Source organism: Chaetura pelagica, unplaced genomic scaffold, assembly GCF_000747805.2.
Source record: "Chaetura pelagica isolate M959 unplaced genomic scaffold, ChaPel_1.0 scaffold109, whole genome shotgun sequence".
Lineage (NCBI taxonomy): Eukaryota > Metazoa > Chordata > Aves > Apodiformes > Apodidae > Chaetura > Chaetura pelagica.
Genome location: NW_009970725.1, coordinates 9312968 through 9335462, shown reverse-complemented (window position 1 = coordinate 9335462; position 22495 = coordinate 9312968). Strand labels below are relative to the sequence as shown.

The window sequence follows — 22495 nt, the reverse complement described above, 5'->3', positions numbered from 1 at the left end:
TCTGTTTCAGCAGATATCGTGGGTGTAGGCACAAGACTGAACCTGTATCAGGCCCTGTTTTCAGCAAGCTGCTGCTTGCCAGGAAGTTCATACTAGCTGACTCTGTGCATTCCTCTCCTCTCATGCCCTTTGCCTGGTACAATTTTTAGATAAAAGCAAAAAACAACATTAGCTTTCACCATCTTTGCTGAAGTTTTAAAGTAGGGGTTTTAGCACAGTGGGTAAGAGTGCAGAGACAGATATTAATAGTGATTGAAGTGACTCTTGGTTAAGGTGTGATCACATCATGTTCCCAGTTGCTTAATCACTCTCTTCTCCAGTGATTTGATTGTTCCTTACAATTTCTGTAACAGCTATGGACTACTTATATGATATTTTAAATTACATGTAGGTAGTATACAGCACTAGCTGAATCTTACTTAGATACCAATTTCAAATAGAGTTTCATAGGTTTGTTTTGAACAATATTAAAACAGGACATGTTATTTAAATTTTTTTCTTTATTTTGAAATATTGATTTATGATGTCTTGTCTGTGTTGTGGTATTTCTATGGTTGTAGAGAAAGAGAGATGGTCAGTGAATGAATGTGTGATGTCTTTGGACATCCTGAAATCGGTAGGGGGGTTTCTGCCAGTTGCTGCTGGGAGAGGTGTGAGGCCAGACTGTAGCACTGATCTTGCAGCTGGAGAGGTGAGAGTTGCAAGGGAACACAATGTAAGACTTTTGTTCTTCCTAAAACCTGGTGGTGCTTTCATTGACTTCTGCCTAGGGGAAAGTGGAAGGCCCGGTGTGATAGTTTCCTTTCCTGTGGGGGAAGCCACATGCCTGTTGCTTTCTCTCACACCTGTCGTTCCCTAGCTTGGAAGTAGAAATACTCAGTACAAATAATATGATAAAGCTGCGCAAGAAAGTGATGGGTGATTTTGATCCCTGTAAGGCTTGTGCTGAAGCTAATGGCAGAGTCTTTTAATGTTGTTAATTTGCTTAGTCCAAATAATTTAACTTTGAAGTTGGCTCTGGTTTGAACAACAGGGTTGGACCCACAGGACCTCCTGGACTGCCCTGCTGTGCTTGTTTTGTGTCCCAGCCTGCCACCTGCTCACTGCAGGGTGTGGAACAGAGGAAGCTCACTCCAGTCTCCTCTTTTGTCCACTTTTGCCACTGGTTGTGGCCGCATATTGACCAGTTGCACAAGAAACAATGTTGTGTTCTTATTTTGTGTAGGTATGTGGCCTTGGGTGGGAAAAAACCTAATTGGAGACTGGAAGTCTATTGAGACTTCAAGAAACTAAATTGCAGACTTACAGAAGACATGGTGTTCATCTCTAAAACCAGTGAATTAATCTTTTACTTGCTGGAATTCCTAAAATGTATAGACAAGTTGAAAATTAGATTTAAAAATAATTTTCCTTTAGTAATCAGTGCTTAACTTCAGTGAACAATTTTATCATTCCTTTGTATGACATAGTGTTGTTTGTGTACCAATGCCAGCCTGTTACAAGTAGTAGAGACAAAACTGGTTCTCTTGAAAAGACTCTGAGCTGAAATTTGGCAAAGAAAAAACATTCTTTGGCATGTTTTAAGAGCTCTTTTCTGTAACAGAATCACAAATTTTCCTTCTTATTTTGAATGTTTTTTAAAAATTGAGTTTATGAGCCATTTGATGTCTAATTTTAGAGACTCAGGTCTCTGCCTGAATGTGTTCAGGATCTCTAAAATCACGTTTATCTATGGTCTCTGAAACCCAGAACTAGTGGATCTGATGAGATGCTATCTCCAGTTCCTCTGTTTCTCTTAAAAAGGACATATTAAAACCCCCAGTTACAGCATCAGGTTCTGAAGCCCCATTTGCTTTTGTAACTGATAAAAAGAAGAAAATTAAACAAAATCCTTTGAAGATTTATAATTTGTTTTGGTTTGTTTTTTAGGTTTTTGTCAAGCAGGCAAGGATTTACGGTTAGTATCTCTGTGCATGGAGCAAATTGATATCCCAGCAGGCTTCCTGTTAGTAGGAGCCAAATCTCCCAACCTTCCTGAGCACATTCTAGTCTGCGCTGTTGACAGGCGGTTTTTGCCAGATGATCAAGGAAAAAATGCACTTTTAGGTAAGAGGTTTTTTTACTTTTCTTTGTGTCATAATAATTCAGAGAAAAAGGTCAGTTCAAAATTACCTAAAGTCATTTCAGCTAATGACCTTCTATTAGAAATATGTTGAAGGAGAGGCTTGTTTTAATTAAATTCAAATCCGTAGCTGAACCTGCTTTGAGAGCCCATTTAAAAAAAAGTCCCTGATTCTGCATTTAGCCACAATCAAAGCTTGGTTATTTCTGTGTGGGCAGAAGTCAGTTGCAGCCCTGGCATTTTATATGTGGGCTATCCACAAATTGTTTATCTCTACTGATGCTTACAGGATTTTAATTTATGAAGAAATATGCTCATACAACTGTAGAAGATGAGCTATCTATTTTTCTGTGGATTAAGGGGCCAAGTCTGCCCTTGGCTCCACCAGACACATTGTTTGCAATAGGAGCTCTGAGGGCAGTTTGCTTCTCAAAACCTAGTACACAGAGGGGAAAAAAAAAAGCATTTACGTCATTTATGTGCTTTACATTTTAATCCAAGAATGCTTCTTGTGATTGAAGACAGGCATATGTGCACCTAGATTTCCTGTCTGGGTCACAACTTTTACACATTTTAACAGGCTAGTAAAACTGATTTAATGTGTTTTGTCTCCTTTAGCCTGAATTTACTCTCTCATTTCTCCCTCTAGTCATTGTCCTGCCTAGAATATATTCAGAAAGGCCTTTCAACAGGGAAGAAATTACAATAAAGCATAAATACTCTGACTTAACCACACTGCTCAAATTCTAGTCCAGACCAACAATCTTTTGCATAACTATCAAAACCACCTCATTTTGTACTTTTGTGTTATAATGTTGTTTATCCCTTAGACCCATTTATTATGCCACTACACACTGTAAATTTTTGAACCTTAGGTAAAAATCCCACAGGCCTGAGTTAGATTGGGAGTTGTGATGTGATGTGTCCTTGCTGGGTACAACTGGGGACATGGGACAGTGGGGTACTCTGGAGTATACTGCCATCCTCAGAGGAGCTGCTCCCCCATTGAACAGGGAGAGTGTCAAGAGCTGTTCAATTAAAAATATCTGATAGACAGACAGCTGGTATTTAGTCTGATTAAATGTGGTACTACTTGTCTTGTCGGTAAGCCTTTCTCTCCTGCACCACAACTCTGTACCCATCTATCATCTCTGATGTAATTTGACAATGAGCCTAGTGATTCATGACTCCGCTCTGGCATTGCTGATGTTATATATTTAAATGCCTCTAGGCCTGTAGTTTCTCTGGGTTGCAAGGGAGAATCATAAAATCACAGAATGGTTTGGTTTGGAAGGGACCTTAAAGGACACCTCCCACCAGAGTAGGTTGCTCAAAGTCCCATCCAGTCTGGCCTTGAACACTTCCATGGATGGAGCATCCATAACTTCCCTGGGCAATCTGTTCCAGTGCTTCACCACCCTTACAGGATAGACTCTCTTCCTAATGTCTAACCTAAATCTATCCTCTTTCAACTTAAAAATGTTACCCCTGGTCCTATTGCTACAAGCCCTTGTAAAAAGCCCCTCCCCAGCTTTCCTGTAGGCCCTTCAGGTACTGGAAGGTCCTATGAGGTTTCCCCAGAGCCTTCACTTCTCCAGGCTGAACAGTCCCAACTCCCAGCCTGTCTTCATAAGAAAGGAGGGAAGGATGATTTGGTCCCAGGAGACACAGGATGAAGAAATCTAGTTCTTGGTATTCTCAGCAACATGATGATATAAGATTATAATGAGGCACAGTAAGGCAAAAGACAATGGCCTAATTAATAAGAGTTTTATGGAAAAAGGCATATTGTCAAAAAGACTGAGTATCTTTTTCATAAAATTATGAATTTGGCTGGCAGCAGAGTATAAGAGCCAATGTTCTCCAAGGTTCTTTGCTTTGTGAAAAATGAGGACAGCAGTGAGGATGAAAAATTGGTTCTGTTACAGATCTTGAACCAATTAGTAAATGGAAAAAAAACCCAACACAACAAACCCACAACATTTTTTCTAGGTATTAATCTGCCCAGCACTATCATAAATCATTGTTGATGTTCTAGAAATAATAGAAAATATTTCTTCATTAAGATTTGAATGCCATTCATAGATGACTGGAGTGGCAAGTTTAACTCTTCAGCATTAAATAATAGAGGGCTTATTCAAACAACAAGGATTTTAAGGCAGACCTATTTCAGAACATGCCTTGTGCTTTGTTCTGGGAGATGTTAGACTAGACTGGTGCCATCTATATGCAGTATTCCATTAATATAGTTGTCAATGGCACTGGAAATCAAGGGTGCTTCTAATCCTCAGCCTGAAGCCTGTCCTCCAGACCCCAACTCAAAATTTCACCATTTTCTATGAAACCAAGTTGAAAATATTGCAGAAGAGCAGTCCCTCATCTGTGTTCCTAAATCTGTTGCTTTAATGAGAGGTTGTAGATTTTAAAAAAATTTCTGAAACACTCCTGACTTTTCCCATTCAAATCTTGGCATCAGATGTTTGCTTTTAAGACTTTAGTGAGCTGTAAGGTCCAGCTTACTTGGAAAATGCTTCGTATTTGTATAAGGAGTCTCAGAGAAAATTTATTAGGTTTTAAGGTTAATTTTAGTCACAAGAAGTTGCAGGGTCCACTATGGATTTACCCATTTGTTTTGACAGAGATACGTGCAGCTTGAAACCCATGGGTTTTTTTAATGTAGAAAAAATTGATATTTTTTTTTTCCTTATGGGACTTCCCTAGCCTGGCATCATAGCTCTTCACCTGCAGAGTGCTTATTCCTCTCTCTGCACTGTGTAGAGTGGAAAATTTGTGGTAGGATTTTGGCATAAGTTAATATGACTTAGAAAGATGGAAGAGTTTCAGAAAAGCTAAGACTAAACTCTGCCTGTGTTTGGCTGCTGCCTGACACACGTGTGGAGCAGGGCATCTACTGAAGCCTTCTGTCTGTCCAGTCACTCTGATCTGGATGTACAGGTAGGTTAAAATGGCCTTGTTCCTAGGAGATAGCACAATTCATTAATCTGTATGTATGTCTTCTGCTTCATTCTTCCAGGATTTTCTGGGAATTGTATAGGCTGTGGAGAAAGAGGATTTCGGTACTTCACAGAGTTTTCCAATCATATCAACCTGAAATTAACCACTCAGCCAAAGAAGCAGAAGCACTTAAAGTACTACCTAGTAAGAAGCTCCCAAGGTGTACTGTCAAAGGGACCCCTTATATGCTGGAAAGGTAATAAAGGTGCCCAGTCACCTAGAAGTTTTTAATAATATTAGTGTGATGGTGAATGAAAAATTGTAAGTTGCTGTTAAAAATGTATGCATTCAAAAGGAACTATAGGAAATTAGCTTCTTTACTACTTGAAGGACAAATTCCCACTGATTTCACTGAAGTCTGAATTTTGCCGAAGAGGTTTATTTAAGTCTTGTTAGTAACCATGCAATCACAAATGGTCTTCCTCTGTCTCCTCATACCTTCAGTGGGAGCCCTAAATCTGCCCCTCTTACGATGTGCAGTCATCTTGGTAGTAGAAATGAGGTTGCTTACTCTGCTGATTCTTTTCTGTGCCTGAAGCAAGATGACTCGTAGCCAGGACTCTACCAGTGGCTTTCCACTGCTGTTCATCTTTGCAGGTGCAATTCAATGTCTAATGCCTGAGGACAGCTGGCATGCCATGAGATTAAGAAAGTTCAGGTCACTGATCCCAGGAAAAGAGGAGAAATCTTGCATACTCTTTCCATTTACAGTGTGTTTTACACTTAGGTTTACCCTCTACCACAGCAGCCTGTGCAATATTGTTACGTGCTAGAGATGACATTTGTGATCCCAAGGCAAGGTGGTCACGGAGCTGTTACTAGAGGATGCAGGTGTTTGGAACTAGAGCCATACAAAGACTCAAGGATCCTTGAGAATTATTTGCCTGCTTGCTGTCTGCTAAATTGGTGCATATGCAGACTGCCTGTCTTCCTCAGCTGTGGTCTCACTCGGTAATGACAGAGCTCAAGCTGGTGCCTGTTGTTCCAGAGAGGATGATGTGAGGAGAGGAGAAGCTCCACAGGAGGACTGACATGCATCTGAAGACTCACATCCTTATGTGAATGGCAGCATGACACCAGAGAGAGATGGTTATCACTGAGCTGTATGAGTGATTATAGTACTGTATCAGTTTGTGGTTCAAAGGGATCCTGGTTTCAGCTGCTTTTCTCAGTTCCAAGTAAAAGTAACTATTGCTTTAGAGTGGATGTGTTTTTCAGCTGCATCTTCCACAGAAACTACAGATAGCTTTAACGTAGTAGTCTCCTTTTGAAGTTCCAAAAACAGAAAAGGCAAACCTTATTTTAATTTTGGAATGTTTTTTCTGAAACTCCTCCCCAACACTTACACAGGTGGGGTTGGTGTATGTCCTGGTAAATGCTGTAAGGGCTAATGCACTTAAAAACTATTTAAAACCTTCTTCTGATCACAAATGTGAAGATGTGGAAGAGACAGATGCTGGGGTCACGTCTGGTTATCAACTGAATGCAAGTGTTTTGAGCACCTATAGAAGTTTAGAAAATCAACCAAGAATCAGCCTTATGGGCATGATTTTGATAGGCCCTGTCCCCTTATTGAAGCCATTGGTCTGGTAACCCTTCACTCTTTACATACATTAAAGGTTTGGTTAGAAGAAGAGAAATGCTCTTAAACACCCCATTCTTTTCAAACAAAAACTGGTTAGATCTCAGTTAAAAAAATGGATTAATGTGTGATTTCTAAGGTCACTTTCTCCTCCCTCAACTTAGTTTTCATCCAAACAGACCCTGAGGGCACACCAAGAATCTGGGTTTCAGCAAAATTTCTCCTTTTAAAGGGCCACAAGTGACAGTTTTTATAAAGGTTGTGCCACAGGAGTTGCTGAGTGTTTCCTGGGGTATGTCCAATGCCGTCAGATCTCCTGGAAGCTGCCATCTGAGGGCTCTTGCCATTTTGCAGCATCTGGTCTGTATTTGCCTGGCCCTCTGAGTGGACCCCAGGGAGGTTTTCTTAATTAGAAGACAAAGTTGACTAAGCTCCGAGAGCCCGAATTTCCCTTGGATGCTGCCGTTTGCTGCTGTTTGTTGTCCGTGCTGTTTGTATGCTTTTGTAACATTTTGTCACCTTTCGCCGCCGTGTTGCTGAACTGTCGCTACTGGAAGGCAGGCCTTGTTAATATGTACTGTAGCTGCTTCGTTTGCAGAATGTAGAAGCAGGCAATCATCTGCTGCTAGCCTCTCTGCTAAACCAAATCCTTCGGTGTCACCGTCCACGACCCCAGAGGGTGGATCAGCTAATGGATACAAATCAGGGTTCACTCAGACAGGTAGGAGCTAAAAGTGCTATAAAGATAACCATTGGGGGTGGTAAGTTACCTCAGATATTGTTGGTTCAGGGATGCTGTGAACAACTGGGTAATTACCTCAAGCCGTGTATAGACTGCAGTGAGGAGGATGCCTTGCCAAATTGGCTATGTGAAAGATTAAGACCCAGGTGAGGCTGAAGGTTAGCTTAGTCCTCATAAGAGCAGTCGATTAAAAAGTACTAAAGTCTTTTGATTCCTTTATTTGATTCTGTGTATGTTTAATTTCTTTTGTGTGGATCTCAAAAAACTTCAACTACAGATTTACAGGGAGGTGTTTCCTCAGCATATAGACTAGGTTATTTGTCTTGAAAAGGAACATAATCTCCTTTTGGGGTTAGGGGGGCAGCTTTTATATATTTCCTTGCTTATTTATTTAAAATTTATTTCACACAAGAGTGTACTCAGAATAGCAATTTCCCCATACACATGTGGTAGTTTTGTGTTATGTGACTTAGCATGCACCTCATAACTCAAGACTCAGCAGGGGGGTCTTCCTGGACTCTTCTTTAACATCTGGAAAGCTATTAGTGACATACTTAAACAAGGAGAAACTTTAAAAATCAAGTGGACATTGGCTGACAAGCAGTATCTTAAAATTTTATTTTTTAATTGCAGATAGCCAGATTGCTTTTCTTTGAGCTTTGTTTCTCATTGCTTTTTTGCAGCTTCATCTGCACTGTTACATGTTTTTGTGTCTGTTTGTGCTGTTAAAAAAAATAAATTAAAAACAGGAGAAAACTCAATCTTCATTGTTGTAATTGGTTGATAAGAGGTACCAGAGGAGTATGAAATGCAGAGGAAAAGCCAAGATTGGTAAAATCCTTCTTCCACTTAGAAAGTATGTTAGAAAGGAATAACAAACAACATAGGCATTCTTATGAAATTGTAATCACTGATCAGTATGTTCAGAGACGCTTTCCCCAGGTGGTTACCCCTCTCTGTTAAGGAAGCTGTATGCTTTAGGCTTTGGTGAAAACTAAATCATAGTGATGTTTTAAAAATCTGCATTTCATTGCATGGTCCCTTGGCTTCCAGATCCTGGCATGAGAACTGTGCAGCTATAGGAAAATCTGTTTATTTGTAACAACAAGTGATCCAATATTTACGCAGCTTTGTCTTCTATTGTACCTGCCAAGTTAATAGATACACCTTTTATATACGGCTTTCTCCTTATCACTCACTGTATTTTTCAGTCTGCTTGGTGTTTCTACGTGTCACTGTTTGTACTCTTAGGTCACGGTTGTCAAAACCTTTTCATCTCCTTCTGCTGTTATCTTCTAGTGAAGATAATGTCACATGCATACATACGAATTCCCTGAGACTGGGAGAAGGGGGGAGGGCACCTTTTTTTGGTGGTGTGAATTCTGGCATGTATTGCCTATGATGGAGGTCTGACTTTTTCCTCCTAGGGTCTGCATAGCTGTACTTTGAGTTCAAGTCTCAGTTGTTTTAAAGCAGGAGTACTTATTATCGAGTTTCTGCCATCGTTTTCAGTTTATTGTCAACTCGTACCCACTTAATGTTGTAGAAGCAATTCTGTTTTCTGACCTTGGAAGTGAGCTGTTCATACTCCCAAGTTCTAGAAGAAACCTGTAGGCAGGCAGTTGTGGGCACACTCAGAGCACTGCATTGAAATGGTAATTCCGTGATGGAAAATAGAGCACAAGAGAATGTTGAAATACCATAGTTAAAGATGACAGTATGGTGTGACCATGACACAGCACTCAAGTGTTGGGTCCCCATTTCAAAACTACAGCTCAGGAAGATGCAGTTCCATTGGGGAGGAGAGGCAACTGGCAAAGCAAAAATGGCTGAAACCATGAACAGAATAACAAATCCAGATTTAGGCAGATGCAAAAGAGGGAAAACTTCAATTCAGGTGTCGAAGGGGTGCTAAGCATCTAGAAGCAGGGTTTTATAATAGAAAGATGAACGATTTTAACTACTGGTAGTACCAAAAGTTCTGCTTAGGTCCTGGTGTGATGTTTAAACATATAACAGCCACATCTGTATTCACAGATAAAATTTCAAGAAAGTGTATTCAAACTAGTGAGAAAGAAAAAACAAAGGTCTGGACTGTTTACTTTGAGGAAGGCTTTAACCCTACATATTTGCTACTTCATATTTAATGAGAGACCAGCATTTTCTTCCAAAGCCCCATATCTGGTCTATTTTGTTAGCCATTCAGCAAATCTCCTGTTAAACATCCACAAGGTTTTCTGGTGGAACAGCAGTAGCAGAGGCTTCTGTGTTTGTTCCCCATCTCATTTACTATGTCTGGGCAAAGCAAACTCTTCTCCACCCTCCTTTGCCAAATGGTGTGTGGCCTGAGGGTGAATGCGTTTGGCAGATCAAGTTGGTCTTTGCCTTCTGTTTTCTTTCCCTGGCTGTTTTACTAGGACATCTCTAGGTGAACGTAGCCTACTTGCTGCAGATTACTTTCTGGACAGACACTGAGTTAATATTCTTTCATCTTGGTTTTAAGAATTTGGGTTTTTCAGTGTATCAGCATCCCAATGTCCAATTTTTCCTGAAGTAATCTGCAGATATTAAATGCCTGATGTAAAAAAAGGTCCTGCATGCCAAGTGGCTTGGAATCAGTTCTGGTTTACAGTTTTATACTGCGCAAGTATTCGATTTTTTTTCTTTCAGTTTATCCATCTAGGGCTAATATTTTTCAGCCTTGGTAAAGTGCTCTGAGGAGTAGCTGCTTGATAATTCATGCAAGGAGTTTGGGCTCAGATACCCTTCATTTCTCACCCAGCCTTGTAAATGCACGTACACTTTTCATAGCCTTATAGACATTACTGCTTTAAAGAGGTTACATATTTGATTTTTTTTCTGCCCTACGTCAAGCTCAGCTGTGTATCACAGAGGTTCAATGACTTGTTCTTGAAAATCTAAAGGTGATAGAGTTTCAGTGCTAATTCCCTGTGCTTTCTGGAGGCAATGCAAGTTAGCTCTTTGTCTTAGTTTTCTCATCTGTAACATGGGATGGTTGTGTTTACTTGCCTATCCCACAGCTGTATTCTGAGGAGCAGTGAGACAGACCTTTCTACAGTGTGTGTGAATACAAAGCACTGTGAAAGAGATCAATCAGTAGATTATGAAATTCTATAGAAATACCCAGTTAATGTTCATTACTACTCCTACAAGATACTGATACATTACGATGTTTTGGGAGTGTAAAAGGAATTTGCATTATGTGCAGAAACATGTTTAGATAGATGTCTATGACTGTTCATGTGTATAGAATACAAGTTATATATGCATATACATATATACAGTTTTTAATCAGTATTTAATTAAACAACTTCTTTTCTTAGATTCTTCAGTATTCAGTCCAGCAAAGTCATCTTCTGCTGTTAATTTAAGTGGAACTCAAGACCCATCCCGGAGCAAGAACATTGTGAAACCTCTGGCTCTGTCAGTACAGCTCGTAGGAAAGACATTTGCTGCAGGTATGGCTTTGCTTTCCAGGACAGCTGAGAGCCACGGGGTTTATCAGCCTAACAGCCAAGAAAAAATGGAGTCATCTTTTTGGTGGAAAAAAGAAAGGAAAATATTCAGTAGCATTCTCCAAAAGTCTCATATTCTTGCAGTCCTCTGCACAAGAAATTTCCATGTCTGTTATTTTCCCCAAACTGAGCAAGACATTAGCTTTCAGATTTGACATTCTGGTTAAAGTGCATGTCATATCCCTCTTCGCATTTTTTAAGATACCTAAGGGAGCATGAAAGTCACCTCTTCATGTGACACTGATTCTTGCCTAAGTAACTGAGAGCTGTGTGTTGTTCTGCATTTGTAACAGGTATATATTTCCACCAGATGCCTTTAATGGAATTTAGTCTCATTTAAAGGAGTTTTAATATCTGTACTGTTTTAATTACTTATTATTTCATAAATTAGAACCTTCAGCTGTGTCATCTGAATCCCTCACTAGTATTCTGTTGTGATACTCTGACTGTTTATTAATTTAGATGGTTAGTCCTTTAAGCAATGAAAAAAAATATTATCACACTTATTACAAGGAAGCATGCTTGAATAAGAAGAAATATGCATTTATTTGGTTTATATATGCATGTTAGCATTATGTTTTTATACATGATGTATTATATCTGCTATTTTATACAATACATATTGTTACATATACAGAATATTGTTATATTGTATCTAATGAATCATTAGCAGTTCTTTGTGTAAAATGCCCTTTCCCCTTCATACTTGGGTAAGAAAGAGAATTTAACATGCACTGAAATTAATTCCATTTCAACCACTTCTGTAACTCACCTATGTCCACTATATCTGTCCATACCAAGTTGCTGACTCAGAATATAACTGGGAAGCTTACAGTGGGCCAGCGATGCTATTAAAATTTTGCTAATTGGCAACCTGAGACTCTTGTTCCTGAATTAATTTGGCTGGATGCTATTGCAGAGTTCCATGTTACATTGTTTTAGGCCAGTACCCACACCTGAAACTCTTTTCTGCTGCAGCTGACATCTGCAAGCTGCTGCACCATCCCCTGCTGTTGATCCTGGCATATGCTCCTGGGAGCTAAATTCCTGTGGGACTGGCAGTTGTGACCAGTGGAACTGTAGCCCCCACTGGGCTCCATGTCTGCTCTGTGCAGTTTGTGCCCTTTTTCTTGCAAAAATTAGGCACTGAAAAAGAATACAGAGCAGCTCTGGAGCATGAGGACAGCTTCTTGTGATCCTCCATTGCAGGAGTTTTGTTTTGTGATCTGGATGTAGTAGTTTCTGCCAGGATGTCAGGCTTACTGGGACTGGAGGATTATCTTAGGCAGAGGTAACAAAATTAAGCATAGTTGTAAAGCTCAGAGCATGTGTACTTTACGGCAAACTGCCTCGTCTTCCCTGCCCAGTCTCCTTTACAAACTGAATTAATGGTGTGCATTTTTTTTTTTTAAATTTACAGTGTCTAAAAAAATACATCACAAACTTCCAAATATTTTTGGTGTGTGTAATTTTCTATTTTTCTATTTTGTTTTTTGTGGGGAGGGGTTGTTTTGGATCTTTATTTTTTCCACCTATCCTCTCTAGCCTGAAATCTGGACACCCTGTTTCAAGGTTAGGATTTTGCAGCCTGTGCCCAAATTATTCTCTGCCAAGTACACTTCATGCTTTCCCTGGAGTATGTTTCTCCCAGTCACGCATCTTGCCCTGTTCTTTTGTGTCTGCATGCAGCGGTATTATGTTGTTTGTTTGTTTTCAAGATTGTCTCAAGCCACACACTCTGTATTTTATTATACTCAGCTCCTCTTTCACTGCGTGCCACTGATGTTGCTAATGGAAACACTAATGGAGGAAGAAATAATGTATTGAGTTCTACAGTGTCTCGGCCAGTGCCTCACTCGACATCTCCAAGCCCTGGCTGTGCAGCCGGAGACCAAGGTAAAAAAAAATCCTCTTTGTTTTTTTATTTTGTTGAGCCTGAAATTCGTGGTTTTGTTTTTCTTTTCATCATAGCTGTTTCTGCAGCTCAGTCTTTACAGAGCCATCGTTTTTTTGGCATGACCATCATAATGATATACATTTTATCACAAGTAGCAACATTTTTCATATCACAGTCTGGCTTTGTGCAAATCTAGGGTTAAACCTGTGGCTCCGAGTGGTGTGATACCAGCTCAACACCAGTGTGATGGAAATGTGGCCGGGAATGTGGCCATTTGGGAGGATGGTGTTTAGAACTGGTTTTTACTTTCCTCCTCAGCATCCATGTCCAGTTCTGGACCACCAAAGAAACGTCACCGGGGATGGTCTCCTGGGTCTCCAATCCCTCCTCCTGGTTTAGCAGTACCTGTTCCTACAATTCGGCCTTCAGCAAGAACAGGTAAGACTTGACTAATGCAGATATGTAATTTGAAAAAAACTGTACTCAGCCAGATGAGTAACCCTCCTGCTCCACATAGGTGTTGCACAGAAAACATAACAGAGCTTGTTGGAGTAGTTAAGGACACCATGTTTTACAGATGCCCCCAGACAACACACAAGATTGTCTGGCACTTGTTGCCAGAATCTAGAATGATATACAGGGAAAGTGAAGCTCCTGGGGGAGAGAGGGCAGATGAAGATGTGAGTAGGGTTCATAAAAATCTGAAGCTATCCAAGTCCTCCAGCTGTAACTCAGTCCATTTAAAATTATGTAGGGGCATGGATATATTAACATATTTGCTGGATTTCCATTAGCCTTCACCTTGAATGTTGTGTCTCAGTCTGATGTGGCATGCTACAGCAACCACCCTCTGTTTCCTGCACAGGAAAACCAGCTTTGTATAATTTTGGCCTAACAAAGGGCACAGATGTGCACTAGGTTGTGTTTAGTTCGAAGCATAAAGTTTGTGACACCAAATGTCTGTTGTACTTGGAAAAGCTGTAGGAAGGATATATAGCATCATGATATGAATAGGATTAATTACAAGCATGTGTGAATACTCATATCCACGTTGGTACCTCTTTGTACATGACTTTTAATAAAACTGTGCACTGTTTAAGCTCTTCTCAGTTGTGGGATTCAGTATACTTTGTAAGGGGGAATAAACAATTGCTTATTCCTATCTCTATAGAGTGAGAGAATTTAAAAAAAGATGAAAGAAAAAAGCCATTTGTAAACATGCACAGTGTGTTCTCAATTCTGCTTTGGAGGACTTGGTTTTGAGATATTTTAGAATTCATTTTCAGATAGATTAATTTGATGAAGAAGGGCTTACATGGTAGTGCAGGCCTGCCTACCTGAGCACCTCAAACCAGTCGCAGCTTTTGTAGTTTCAGAGACCTGCTGGAGATAAGGCAATCTCTCCCTTTTTGTTGAGTTTGCCTCCACCAATCTCCTACATCAACTCCACTTTCCATAAGTCTTTTGTAGTATTTTTTCTAGTAGATAAACAATTTCTGCTGCTAAAACATATCCATTCATTCACATTGCCTTTGATGCTTTTCTGTTGATGACATTGTCTGAAAAATCTGTTACAAACCACCAAATGAAGCCTGAGAAACTTCTGAAGCAGACCTCATGCTGAAACCTGATTACAGATTACAAAATTCTTGCAGTTTGTTTCCTTTTACTTGTGAAAGCTGCTTTTACTGTCTTGTGAGAAAAGCCCGATTTTTATCCTTGTAGCAACTGTTGAAGGACAGCTTTGAGATTTTTGACCTGCATTTGTTTTTCTTATCTATGTATATTCTAGGTCAGAAGTCAGAGTAGTCTCTTCTCTTGTATTGAGAGGTAGCCTCTTTGGCCTTTTGGCTTAGTACTTGGCTTTGTTTGAAGCTGCATATTCAAATGTGTGTTTTCCTTTCTCATTCCCACCAACAATACAGTGGCCAGAAAAAGTTTTATTTTAGGGGTGGGGCTATGGAAGGATATAGGCTCTTAATTTAAATACTTAAAACTACAGCAGGAAATGCAGAGACCTTTTGAATTTTATTACAGTTAGTGATCTGCAGTAATTTTTTTTATTTGTTCATACGGCCAAATCACAGTATGAGCCTTTTAGTAATGGAAACTTCTCTTTATTTTATAGAGCCTCTTTTGTCAGTCCCAGTTCCTCAATCCATGTTAACTGGAATTTTACAGCCTCAACCCATCCCAGCAGGGGAGACTGTAATAGTTCCTGAAAACCTGCTGAATAACTCGGGAGTCAGACCTGTGATTCTGATAGGTAAGTAAAATCAAATTCTGTGTTTTGAACAAATGCATCTGCCCTGGGACAAAGTGGGGTTTGATTTTTTTTTTTGTTGTTGTTGGTTCTAGCATTCACTATGATGTGAAGTCAGTTTGTCATGGATAATTTGCTTTAGTTGCTCAACATTTATAATTGGAAGTTAGGCCATTTCTGGAGAATCTGTTTTGCAGACAGGTCAGGACTAGGTCAAATTTACACAAAATCTCTCACCAAATTATTTTTGTACAACTAAAATTTTTGTAAAACCCGAGAACAGAAATATTTTCATGTAATGAAAATAGCTTTCCTATGTAAAGAACTTAAAAAACAAGCAAATATTTCCTGCAGCACTTACAGTCCTGACCTTGAAGCCCAGGGTTTCTGCATGAGAATGGGAAAATTGGTTTGAACTCAGTAATCAGAATTGAATCATACTAACTTTTTGTCTGTTGTTGTCCATGCTTCTTGTAAGCCACTGAGATAAAGGATCAGGCTTTTAAAATCCATTAGCTGCACAAAGTACATTGTTAACCCTTGGAGGGACACTGCTACTTGGGCATACAAGATTACAAAGATGGGTCAGCTAGTACTGCTGAAATTTTGATGAGAGATTTTTTTTACTCTTTAAATCTCTTTTCAGTCCAGCATCATACAGATAGTTATGTAAAGTAGCTTCAGTGGTAGCAGAATGTGCTTATGAGTATAATCCATGGAATAATTTATTATTCTTGAAGAAGTGGAGAAGTTCTTAAAGTCCTCACTTGCACAGATAACCCTAATACACACAATTCCCAGAGAATTAGCAGGGCCATGTACTGGTAGAACCATCAAGGATAGGGTTACATTTCTTCTGGTCTGTTTTGCTTAAGGTTGATTGTTTTTTTTTTTCTGGAAGCCTGTTCTAAAGCTCCAGCATGGTGCTCTAACGGTTTTCAGAGAAACACTTATTAAAGATGAGGGTGCCTACAGTCATCGGCTTAAGTGCAAATTGAATGCAGCCCTTAGGCTCTTGGAGAGTTGCCAGTGAAGTCCTCAGTTAGGCTAAACGTTAGTGGCCCTGAGAAACAGTGTCCTATTAATAGTACAGAACCAGATGTACCCAAGTGGATGGGCTTGGCAAAATCTGTGTTGAAATTTTTTTTTGAAAGGGGAAACATTCTCAAGGAAAAGAGGATTTAGCTTGTGTTCATGTGCTTTACCTACCAGAACAGCATGTTTAGTTGTTGATGTTTATTTGAGCTGTTTATGGAAACATGGCAAAAAAAGGTTAAATCAATCACACAGTAGCACAGTGGCTGAATCAATGCTAATGTGACTTACGCTGCTTTTATAATGTTAAGATCAATGCACTTTTGCTTCCATTGATTTATCTGTTTTGTACACTGTATTCTGCAGAACGTTATAGTATGCATTCAGAGGTCAGGGTAAGACCCAAATAGATACATCCTCATTTGTAGTTGGATACCAATAATTATTATCCTGCTGATGTGCCGTTATTGTTAGTTTTTGAAAATCTATGTGATCAGTTGTAAAAAACTGCAAAGGAACATTGGCCTATCTCCTTTATTTTATAAGCAATTCTAATGACCAGAACAGTCACGGATGCAGTGTATTTTGCAACATAACCTTAAGGAGTGGTTTGGGAAGGAATACATTGAGCAAGATTTCAGGAGGTGGCATATTTTGTAAATTTCTGGGTTGTTTTTTTGTTTGTTTCTTTTTCAAAGGTTATGGCACTTTACCTTATTTTTATGGAAATGTCGGTGATATTGTTGTAAGTCCCTTGCTGGTGAATTGCTACAAGATTCCGCAGCTGGAAAATAAAGATTTGGATCTCTTGGGTTTGACCAGCAGTCAGCTGCTAAGTGTGGAGAATATGATACTTTTAACTATTCAGTATCTCGTCCAACTAGGTAAGCAATTTGTCTTAAGCACTTGGTGTTTTTATTTGTGACTCTGTTTTTCTTCCCACCGTCTTTATGTCCCTTTAAGAGCCAATTTTCTGGCTATTTTTGTGCCTGGAGGAGGCAAGTGGCTCCATCTAGCGTGTGTCACTTAGCTGCTCTGTTCATCATACTGAAGAAGTCAAGTGAATTTAAAGGCTGCTTCTGCTCTCCATATGGGGATTGACCAGGTCACCTTTGTGAAAATCGATTTGCAATGCAGATAACTCGTTTGCTTAGGGTATCAAACCATCAGTTATCACAGCTCCTTCTAAGGACACTCGATCTGTTTTATTCAGTTTGGTGACAAATGCTGGCAGATGTGTGATGGTCATGATTGTTTTGGTGACAGCACCGTTTACATGAAAACCACATTTGTTATTCAGACTAAGGCAAGTTACTCAGTGAATTACTCATTCTTGTAAGTGTTTTTGAATGGATTGTTTGCAGCAATCTTAGCAGTAAGGTTTTAGAAGTGAAAGAATAATTATAGGATCATAGAATGTTTTAAGTTGGACGGGAAGTTAAAGATCATCTAGTTCCAACCCCCCTGCATGGGCAGGGTCACCTCCCACTAGGTCAGGTTGCTCAGAGACCCATCCAGCCTGGCCTTGAACACTTCCAGGGAAGCAAGATAATGTTGGGAAACTTCTCACAGCAGCCTCAGTCATAATTTGAAAAGATGCTGCATATCATAGGGGAGTGTGAATTGACTTTTGTGAAGAGCACACTGCTTTCCTGTACTGTATTTCCACTAGGCCATCTGCAATACATAATGGTATGAAATGTGCAGATATTTCAGAAGAAGCACAACTGATGATAACCCTATCATTTGCAGGTTTAACCCCCATGTTCTTAAGATTTGCTGCTCTCTGTTGATGCAGTACTGTTACAGAGAGGAAGGAAGTCATCTTCCGTGTTAAAATACTGACCTGTTTGCTTTATTTATCATTCTCTGCCTTAGTGGTTCATTTGATGTCAGGTTAGAGCTGACAAAGAGTTCCTTTCTTTTTTACAGGCTGAATGTTTTTCTGTTGCACTTCTCTCAGTGGGCTTAAATCTATTACTTGAGGTTTTTATCTTCATTGGAGGTTTTGTAGAGTCTGCATGTTAAAACCAGCTGCCTCAAGACAGTTCTGAATTGAACTTGAAGGCAGCTTGTGAATTTCCTTCAGAGAAACAAACAGCTGGTTGATTAGGCATTTCCAATTAAAAATAAATTATCTCTTGAAACCTGTCGAGTCAGTGAACCACACTCCATGAGCAAATCCAACCTCAGATGGACTCTATACATGCTACAAACTAGAGGAGGCTTTGTTGAAAAGCTTCTGGAGCTGAGATGAGCTTTGTCTAGCGAGCACGGTGCCTTCAGTGTAAAGAAGTTCCCTTATTAGCAAGTGTTTAGTTTGGCTTTTGTTCTTAGCTGTGCAAAGCTGAAGGTTTTTCCGTTTGGCCTTATGTGGAGATGGGCACCAGCACTGTGAGATGAAAAAGCCTAATGAGGTAAAAAGTAAAAACATTCTGCACAGCACAGGCTTCAAAACGTGTTGGTTGTTTGAATATTGCGACAAGCTTTATATGGTTGGATTTGTGACAGTTGCCCTTATCCTATTTTGTAAAATCACAGCAGATTAAAGGTGATTGGAGGGCAGTCAGCATCAGAAGTATTTGATGAAGAGAAAAGAGGAATACATACATAAATTAACAGTTTATTCATGTGAGTCTCTTCTTTTCTGGAGAAAGCAGGACTAAAAGATTACTCTTTCTTACAGAGTGTGTTGTGAAAGAGTAAGGTAAAGGCAAAGATAAAAAAGCAGGCAAAAGAATGAAATATATACTGGGTCTTGGCTAATATTTTTAAGATCTTACTACTTGTGCAAAATATGTTTGCACGTGATTGTGATCACAGATCAGAAGAATATTATTCATGAAAGTGCTGCTTTTGTGGAAAAAAGCTGTATCTGAGAATTCTATTCAGTTTTCCTGTAGGATTATGGCAACATTGTTGTAGGATAATGCTGTTGTGTTTCCAGAAATCGACTGAGTAATCTCATAGTGGTATTACAAATCAAAGCAAACAAAATAACTGCATTTTTGACACTTTTATTTTAAACCCACCATTGTCCCCCTGTACTCAGCAGTGGTGAGGCCACACCTTGAGTACTGTGTTCAGTTTTGAGCCCTTTACTACAAGAAGGACATTAAGGCGCTGGAGTGAGTAGAGAGAAGGGCAGTGAAGCTGGTGAAGCATCTGGAGTCTTATGAGAAGCATCTGAGGAAACTGGGGTTGCTTAGCCTGGAGAAAAGGAGGCTGAGGAGGGACCTTAACAGTCTGAAACTACCTGAAAGGAGGTGGTAGTGAGATGGGGGTTGGTCTCTTCTCCCTTGAAACAAGCAACAGGACAAGAGGAAGCAGCCTGAAGTTGTACCAGGGGAGGTTTAGATATTATGAGAAATTTCTTTACTTGAAAGGTTCTCAGGCACTGGAACAGGCTGCCCAGGGAAGCGGTGGAGTCACCATTCCTGGAGGTATTTAAAAGACATGTAGATGTGGTCCTGAGGGACATGGTTTAGTGGTGGACTTGACACTTCTGGGTTAAAGTTTGGACTCAATGATCTTAACGGTCTTTTCCAACATAAATGGTTCTATGATTCTATGAAGACTAAACACAGTTAAAACTGTGGCTGTAAGCACAGCACTGCTATAAATAAGTCCCACTGACTATGATAAAGGAATAGGCAAAGATAAAAAAGCAGGCAAAAGAATGAAATATATACTGGATCTTGGCTAATATTTTTAAGATCTTACTACTTGTGCAAAATATGTTTGCACGTGATTGTGATCACAGATCAGAAGAATATTATTCATGAAAGTGCTGCTTTTGTGGAAAAAAGCTGTATCTGAGAATTCTATTCAGTTTTCCTGTAGGATTATGGCAACATTGTTGTAGGATAATGCTGTTGTGTTTCCAGAAATCGACTGAGTAATCTCATAGTGGTATTACAAATCAAAGCAAACAAAATAACTGCATTTTTGACACTTTTATTTTAAACCCACCATTGTCCCCCTGTACTCAGCAGTGGTGAGGCCACACCTTGAGTACTGTGTTCAGTTTTGAGCCCTTTACTACAAGAAGGACATTAAGGCGCTGGAGTGAGTAGAGAGAAGGGCAGTGAAGCTGGTGAAGCATCTGGAGTCTTATGAGAAGCATCTGAGGAAACTGGGGTTGCTTAGCCTGGAGAAAAGGAGGCTGAGGAGGGACCTTAACAGTCTGAAACTACCTGAAAGGAGGTGGTAGTGAGATGGGGGTTGGTCTCTTCTCCCTTGAAACAAGCAACAGGACAAGAGGAAGCAGCCTGAAGTTGTACCAGGGGAGGTTTAGATATTATGAGAAATTTCTTTACTTGAAAGGTTCTCAGGCACTGGAACAGGCTGCCCAGGGAAGCGGTGGAGTCACCATTCCTGGAGGTATTTAAAAGACATGTAGATGTGGTCCTGAGGGACATGGTTTAGTGGTGGACTTGACACTTCTGGGTTAAAGTTTGGACTCAATGATCTTAACGGTCTTTTCCAACATAAATGGTTCTATGATTCTATGAAGACTAAACACAGTTAAAACTGTGGCTGTAAGCACAGCACTGCTATAAATAAGTTCCACTGACTATGATAAAGGAATAAGTAAAAAAGATTAAGAGGTGTGTTTGATTTCAGTGGATTTTTTATGGTCTGTCTTCTGTACTTACTTTGATTTCACATTTGTTATCTTTGGCAGCATTTCTGGTGAAGTATTCTCAAGCTTTCTTTTTATACCTCAAAATGACCATATTTGTAGTATGGGTTACATTCTGTCATCTGTAATAATCTGCTTTTTACCCTCGCACTACCGTGTCTACAAACAGAACCTCATCCTACACAGTGCTAAGGTCTATGTTTTGTTTTTTCAGCTGGAGGGGATTTCTAGACTCTTTCTTAACTACCAGTTTAGAATTTTAAAATAATTCTCCCTCTGTCTTGTTGTGGTACATCTAAATCACTTTGCCTATGTGTATGCTCTGACACCAAGAGGTGTTTTTTAGCTTCCATAACTGTATGCATATCCAAACCTAAGGCAGGAACAAGCCTCTGACTTCAGTGGAAGATGTATTCCGACACCCAAAGCAAGAGATTATTCCAGAAATTCCCCCAGTTTTAGGTGGTTGGAGGAGTAGTTCTCTATGGGATGCACCATGAAGTGTGTTTACCAGAAATGGGTGGCATTTGGATATGTTGTCTTAAACTGTAGGTGCCTTTGGAAGCCCGACTATGTTAGTAAGGTCTTTCCCAGCTATGAATTTTATGTAGTATTATTCTTTTTGCAGTTTCATTTTCTGAAATCAAGGTGATCCTTTGCCTACACGTTGTTGTGGAGAAGCTTCCAAATACTGTCTTTTAAGCTGGACAGATCCCTGTATATGTATTTATGAAATTGTTCAAATATCTATAATTTTGTCTTGTATCTCATCTGATTTTCATTTAGTTGTTTTTCTGGATAGTTGTGGAGAAAGACTGCTGTGAGCCAGCTGTGGTATTAAACACTAATTGCAGAATATTTCCTTTTCAAAGCCTTTCTGATAACTAACTTTATTTTTATTTCTGTCATAGAAATAATCTGCATGAAATTCAGTGTGTGGTCATACAGAATTTTTTTAATTTGTATGGTAGTTTTTATTTTCTTGGCTTCATGGTGATCCCTGTGTCTAGAGCCTGTCTCTTAAGTAACCTCCCACAATTTGTCAAAAACTTGCTTTTATTTGTTTTAGTGTATAACATCTTCTGTGTGGTGGCTGGTATGTTGTAGATACAGTTCATTTCCACAGAAGATGATTTATCTCTTTATTAATAAATGTCTATTTTTTCTGTTTAAGATGTTCAAAGATCTAGAATACATAATGCTGTATTAGAAGGGAGAATATATTTTCTAAAAAACTACAGGGAGACTATTATACCCATACTGAGTTAAATTAGACTTATAAATACATTCTGATTTCCATAAAAATGAAAATAAATTTGCATTTACAAGTCTCTGGTTATCCTGTCATCCTGTGGGATTTGGGTGGTGATACTCTCCATATGTTACTTCTCAAAAAGGCAATATGACAATAGGTGACAGTTTTAACAGATTATGTATTTCAGGTTCTTTACCCACACTCCCTGCCCTGCTTCTCACATAACCTTTCTGTTTCCTTTTTTTTCACTGCCCATTTTGCTTGTTTTCTTTGCCCCCAGAAGAAAACAGAAAACCAAACCCCAGCATGTCACATATCGCTGATATTTAAGCCTCAGCTTTTTGTCACAGGGAAGCAAGCTGCTGATGCATGAAGCTGTCTCCTTTGGCACTGACATAGGATT

General features: G+C 39.5%; 1 protein-coding gene across 1 annotated transcript in view; it reads left to right on the top strand.

The window, feature by feature from the left end:
* GREB1L (growth regulation by estrogen in breast cancer-like) overlaps positions 1-22495 on the top strand; it is a 63580-nt gene that overhangs the window by 5024 nt on the left and 36061 nt on the right. The window contains exons 3-10 of the mRNA XM_010006843.1: positions 1930-2106; positions 5157-5333; positions 7318-7440; positions 10806-10940; positions 12756-12893; positions 13213-13332; positions 15023-15160; positions 16891-17076. Of these exons, the coding sequence (XP_010005145.1) occupies positions 1930-2106; positions 5157-5333; positions 7318-7440; positions 10806-10940; positions 12756-12893; positions 13213-13332; positions 15023-15160; positions 16891-17076 (1194 nt within the window). The remainder of the gene's footprint in view (positions 1-1929; positions 2107-5156; positions 5334-7317; positions 7441-10805; positions 10941-12755; positions 12894-13212; positions 13333-15022; positions 15161-16890; positions 17077-22495) is intronic.